Here is a 6,111-nt window from a genome sequence, read left to right as displayed (position 1 = left end):
AAGAAAAGGAGGCTCAGAACAACAGATGTCAAACTTGGGGGAAATTTGGTCTCTAAAATAGCAAGCGCACACACGCGCACAAACACACTTTCTCAGAGTGTGTGATGTAAAGGAGTATGCCTACAGAGTGGATGTAGCTTACACCATGTCTGTGGGTCTGTGTGTGTCTGTGTGCAGGTGCAGTAAGTTATGTCACTTTGAATTACATATGCTAAACAAACTTGAAAGTGGACCACTACTTGACCACCCCTGAGAGCATGTTTCACACATCCATTTCATCAGAATCAGCTTCAACATCAATAACCACAATCTTATGATAATCAGTGGTGGTGGTGGTGGTGGTGGTGGTGGTGGTCACAGTGGGGTCAGGAAGGTTGGCGGCGGCGGCCAGCTCCAGTGGGCTGGCAGCAGGCTCGGGGGACGCACTGGGAGGGCTGCAGACAGGCTCAGGGAGGTCAGCGACATCACACTCAACGTGGCCAGCAGCGGTGGTCTCAGGGCAGCTGGAGGCAGTGAGCTCACGGTGGCCAGCGTTGGCAGGCTCTGGGGGGCTGGCGATCGCTGGCTGGGGGGGGCTGGCGGCAGCAGGCTCAGGATTATCAGCAGTGGTGGGCTCAGGGTGGGTGGCAGCAGGCTTGATGTAGCCTGTTGTGGGCTTGTGGGGGCTGGTGGCAGGGCTCAAGGCAGCCTTGGAATGGCTGCCAGCAGGAATGTGGTGGCCAGTGACAGGTTTAGGGTGGTTGGAGGCAGCCTTGAAATGGACAGAGTCAGCCTTGAAGTGGACAGAGGCAGGCTTGAAATGGACAGAGTCAGCCTTGAAGTGGACAGAGGCAGGCTTAGGATAGACAGTGGCAGACTTGGGGTGGCCAGAGGCAGGCTTGGAGTGGCCAGAGGCGGGCTTGGAGTGGCTAAAGACGGACTTATGGTGGCTAGAGGCAGACTTGCGGTAGGCAGAGGCAGACCTGGAGTGGCCAGAGGCCGGTTTGGGATGGCCAGAGGCACGCTCAGGTCGGCCAGCTGCAGCGTCACCGGGCAGTGGAACATTCCGGGCATTCATCGGCATCTCCTCCACAGCAGGACAGGCACGGGCAGGTTCTTGTTCATGGGCTTGTTCGCGGGCTTGGTCGCGGGCGCGGGCGCGGGCACGGGCGAGGGCACGGGCCTCCCGAGTCTCACGAATATCAGTGATGAGGCCAGAGAGGAACAGGATAGGGTGCCGCATGGCATGGAAGATGGTCCAGTACTCTCTTCGGAAATTCTCATTGAGGAGCCCGTAGATCACAGCGTTGAGGCAGCTGTTGAAGTAGGCTATGAAGTAGGCTGCAAGATAAAGCCAGTTGGGGATCTTGCCTGCCATCTCCTTCGGACTGACAGCCACCAAGACAGTGAGCACGTTGATAGGGCACCAGCACACTGCAAAGAGGAGGAAGATCACAAACATGGTTAGAAAATTGCGAACCTCAGCAAGCTGGTTGTCAGGATTCTGTCCGGCCGGGTCACGGGCTGCCAGAACTTTGGTCCAGATCCTCACGTAGCAGAAGCCCACGATGAGCAGAGGGAGGACAAAGTGGATGCAGACGATGGTCACAGCAAAGGCAGGGTTGTTCAGGTAGTTGAAGATGCAGGTGTAGGTGCGAGGATCATACTCGATGGTGCCGATGTACATGTTGGGCAGGACAGCCAGGACGGTCATGATCCAGGTGATGATCAGGTAAATGCAGGTGTTGCGCACACTGAAGATCCGCTCGTACTGGAGGCTGTGACAGATGTAGCAGTAGCGGTTGATGGCGATTGCCACGATGTTGAAGATAGAACCGACCACACTCAGCCCGGTGATGAATCCGACCATCTGGCACTGCAGTTGGCTCAGATCCCAGCCCCCAATGGCCATGGCATGCAGCATCAGAGGGTAGGGGTAGATGGCCACCAACATATCCGCCACGGAGAGGCTCACGACGAAGATGTTGCCTGAAAAACATCAGAGAGGGGAGGGGAGGGAAACAGAGAAAAATAAATGGTCACGTATGGAAATCAATAAAGTGAAACTGGAGGGAAAAAGCCAGCTGAAGTGGTGACAATTTACAATTCTAGAATTCTTTTAAAGAAGTAGTCTTGAAAAAAAATTAAAAAAAAATAAAGAAGTAGTCTTGGGTTTTCTTATTTTCACATACAGGCATGCACAAGCAGGTTTGGGGGACCTGTCGTTTGTGCAGCTTTTTCCTTTCAATGTCATGTCTGTTTTGAGAAAAAAAAAAGCAATTTATGACAGAAAGCAGTAAGCACAGAAGCCCTCTGAGGAGCCCTTCAAACTCACACAGGGACATGCTGCCACCATCTTAGACAAAAACAAAATATAAACTTTTTTCCCTGGGGGGGGGGTGGATAAGGAGAGAAGGGGGAGGGGCGCAGAGGCGAGCTCCGGAAAGCTGGGGGTAGGAAGTGGCTGGAGGTATGGGGGGAAGGGAAGAGATTGGAGGGATGTCAGGAAGCCTCAACCACCACCCCCGACACCGACTGACCCCCCCCCAAAAAAAAATGAATGAGCCTCTGCCTTCTCTGGCCCTGCATTGCTTTTACAACGCAAACATGTCTAAGGAGAACTGTCCGAGAAAGGGCGCTAGAGGCCGTCGTCTTCTTAAGAAAACGCGATCAGACAATAATCTACGACCAAGCCCAGTAGGTACTTACCATTTCCGAGGTAGGCAAAGGGTGAAAACTGAGGGGAAGGAGGGGGACACCCTGTAAAATTTAGTCTGAGACCAAAAAAGTGCGTAGGGAGAAAAGCAATCAGGAAAATCCCTGCAAGGATTCGCAAAAGTGCCCGCTACTTGCGGGTCCGGCGCAGAGCCGCGCACCCGCGCGTTCGACTCCCTGTGTAAGAGCTCCCGCCCCTGCACAGAACTTTACTGGAGCCTGTGGCTAAACAGGAAAGTCAAGGGGGGGCGGCCCCCACTCCTGTTTTGTAGGGCAGCGGTAGGAACGTTTCTGCAAAAAGCCTTTCCAAAAGAAAGGAGGAAGAGGCCAAAGGCAGGCGCAGAGCCCCCCTTTTTTGGAAACACCTCGTTGCTAATTAGCATTGGTTTGGCGACATACTGCACTTCATCTTGGACTAGGAGAAAATGAGCACTTTTTAAAAGGGCAAAGGAATGGTTCCCTCTACTCTCCTGCCAGCGCAGCCAAGGCGTGGCCTCAGCGCTTTCTACCCAGAGGTTCTTTCTAGGGTTTTCTCTCAAAGAAATGAATTGGGTGATGGAGAGTGGGAAAGACAGAGGGAAAAGCCTTAAATACAAAACCACAACAACCATAAAAACCTTTATTTGAATTAGAGAAGGAAAGAAAGGAGAAGGGGAAGGGGGGGAAGGAAGAAGAAGAAAAGTAAAGAAAGAAAATGGGCTACGCAGGTGGTCCCCGGGGCTCCGTGGTTCCTTGGGACCGCACTGCTGGCGCGAAGGTGAGGTCCAGGCGTGCGGCCCCACGTCTCCAGGGGACCAAAAAGAAATCAAACACGCCCACCAGTTTAAAAGAAAACTTGTAATGACTGTGTGCCCATCAGTGAATTTTGAAACTTAGATGGTAGTTGGGATTCCTCATCCCGGCAGACTAATCCCCCCGAGACTGGCGGCCTCCTCTCCCCCGAGCCCCGCCCGCTGGGTCCAGCGGGTACCCGACCCTCTCACCCCGCCCCCTCTCCCCCCTCGTCCCCCCACCCCGGCCCCAGCCAGCCGGGACCCCAGCAGCAGAGACCCCGGACGCCGACCCCTCCCTCCTGGGACCCGAGCGCGGAATTCAGGCCCCTTTGCCCCTCCTCTCCCCTCCTCTGCTTCCCCTCCCCTCCCGGGCCCGTCTCCCGCCCAACTTGCAAAAGGGGCTCCCCGCTCTGCAACGTCTGCCGCCCTCGCCCCCCCACCCCCCACAGACCGCGGCTCCCAGCAGCCTCCCACGCCCCCCCAGCCCGGATCGCAGCCCGCCCCTCCCGTCGGCACCGGCTGGCAGCGAGGGGATTCTCGGCCGCCGCGCCACCCCGTCCCGGCTCCCCGCGCTCTCAGCGCTCTCCGCGTCTCCCGCCACCCCCTCTGAGCTCCCCCGCGACCCTCCCGCCATCCCCGCCCGGCTCTGCAGTCTTCTAGGCCCCCGCCCGCGCCACACGCCTGGCTCCAGGGCCTCTCCTCTGCCCCGCCCGGAGACCCCCCAGCACCCCCGCTTACGGACTTCGCGATCTCCGCCGCCGCTGCCGTCGCTGCCACCGCCTGCTGCGCGCAGCCCGCCGCTCCGCTCTCTCCACCGTGCGCCCTGGGACGGGCGGACGGAGCTCGGCTCCCGCGGGCTCAGACCACCCTGCTCCACGCTCAGGCGCTACGGTCTGGGCTCCGCCGCCCGGGAGCCGCCCGGGAGCCGCCCGGGAGCCCCGGGGCCGCGGCAGCGGGGGCTCCGCTGGCTCGGTGCGAGGCCGCTGAGCTGCGCTCCTGTAGGAGCCGCCGCAGCCGCCGCAGCCGCCGCAGCCGCCAAGAACTTAACTTTCCCGGAGCGGGTCGCAACCCCGCGGCTCCCTCCGCATCATTTCGACCCGCGCTGCCCTGGCGCGGCCACCTCTGCGGCGTCTGGCTCGGCGTGCTGTCCCCAGACGGTGGCCGCACTCTCGGCTCGGATGCCGGCTCCCTCCGCATCACGTCTCCAACGGGGCAGGGCTCCGAGGTCTACCGCGCACCGCGCGAACCCGGGCTTTGATCTTGGACGCCAAAAGCTAATTTCCTGAGCTCCCTCGGCCTTGAGAAGCTCTAAATTAATGGGGCCCCAGCATAACATCACCGCCCAGGTTCGCAGGGAATTTGGGATACGGACGTTCGGTGTGAGGGCCCTGTCCCGGGGTTCGCTGTCTCACGCGCCCGAACTAATGCCCTAGGGGGTGGCAAGTGGCTGAATGCCGGGTAGGAAGAAGGAAGGGTGGCTTACCAGAATTTCGAAGCTTCTTGTTCTTTGTCACAGCTAAGATGACCATGGAGTTGCCGATCAGGTCTACGACGATGGTGATAACCATTGCGCAGAACATAAAGATGATGAGAGCCGGTGGGTAGTCTGGCTGTGGCAGCTTACAGCCGATGCAGCCGTATGGGGTGGGAACTGCCAGGGTAGGCCCCATGTTGCCGCCGGAGCCCGTTAGGATCTCCCAGCCGGTCAGGACCGTGAACACCTGCTCTGTCACCAGGAGCTCTGGAGCTTCGGGAGAGATGCTTCCCCTTCCAGAATCAGAGACCGAATGACAGCATCCCGCCCCTCTCCGATGAGCTTTTAAAGCCTCAAGAGGTGGCTAGCCCCACCCCAAGTCCCTCCCCCCGACCAATCAGAACTCCCTGAATACCCCGCTTTGGTCTCCAACTCTTCTCGGACAAATCCACTGCGAGGTGTCGTCTTGCTTCCGACTGCCTTGTTTGTGCTTCCCCTCTAGCTGCTCCTCCCCATCCCCCAGGTACCTTGCTTCGTGACAAGCTCGACAAGCTCGGAGTCCACCTCCCCGCCCCCGGCCACTGCGCATCCGTTTCTAGCAAGTTCTTCCCCCTCTCCTTACAAAGCAAACACCCAGAAAAACGTTGCAAAATGCAGGGCAGGGGCATGGAGTATCTCTAGCATTCCAATTGCAACCCACGCCAGTCTGTAGCCACCCCCCCCCCGCAGTAGAGTGTGAAGGGGAGCCAGTGGCCCTTGAACCCTCAATATGCACCCCTGCAGTCTCCCCGAAAGGTTCATCCCACTCCAGGCGCTCTTGCCCGTTCAGAGCCTTTTGCACCTCCTGGGGAACAGGGGACAGGTGCCCAGAGTTTCCATCCTCAGTCTGGATGACCAGTGTCTAGGGAACTTCTCTCTCCTCCACTGCCTGCCAGGAGCCAGTTGGCTCCTTTAGCTGCAGCGGCGAGTGACCGCTCAGAGGATCCCGGACTTGCGCTCCATGGAGGGAGATGTCCCCTGCGCTGAGCTCTGGAAGCAGGGAGTGAGTCTGCACTCCGGGTGTGAAGGGAGGTAGCTGGTGGCTATTTGTCCCAAACTTTGGGGCAAGGGAGAGCGGAAGCTGATCCCCTTCCCCCCTGCCAACACCCTGGTTGCGGGAGCTCAGAGATT

General features: G+C 58.5%; 1 protein-coding gene across 1 annotated transcript; it reads right to left on the bottom strand.

Moving 5' to 3' along the window:
* Positions 1 to 262: 262 nt before the first annotated feature.
* On the bottom strand, positions 263 to 5,137 carry GPR50 (G protein-coupled receptor 50). The gene is made up of 2 exons (XM_055337465.1): positions 4,951 to 5,137; positions 263 to 1,968 (listed from the first exon to the last, which is right to left on the bottom strand). Exons 1-2 carry the CDS (start codon positions 5,135 to 5,137, stop codon positions 263 to 265), a joined length of 1,893 nt encoding a protein of 630 aa, XP_055193440.1.
* Positions 5,138 to 6,111: the final 974 nt, after the last annotated feature.

The sequence above is a fragment of the Nyctereutes procyonoides genome, unplaced genomic scaffold (genome assembly GCF_905146905.1).
Source record: "Nyctereutes procyonoides isolate TBG_1078 unplaced genomic scaffold, NYPRO_anot_genome, whole genome shotgun sequence".
Lineage (NCBI taxonomy): Eukaryota > Metazoa > Chordata > Mammalia > Carnivora > Canidae > Nyctereutes > Nyctereutes procyonoides.
Note: the sequence above shows the minus strand (reverse complement) of the source record. Positions and strands in the feature narration are given on the sequence as shown.

Bases quoted from the DNA above. Each gene is read 5' to 3' on its own strand.
- GPR50 (XM_055337465.1), bottom strand. From the start codon at position 5,137: ATGGGGCCTACCCTGGCAGTTCCCACCCCATACGGCTGCATCGGCTGT. The intron at 1,969-4,950 runs GTAAGCCACCCT...GATGTTTTTCAG, and splicing joins CAAGAAGCTTCGAAATTCTG to GCAACATCTTCGTCGTGAGC.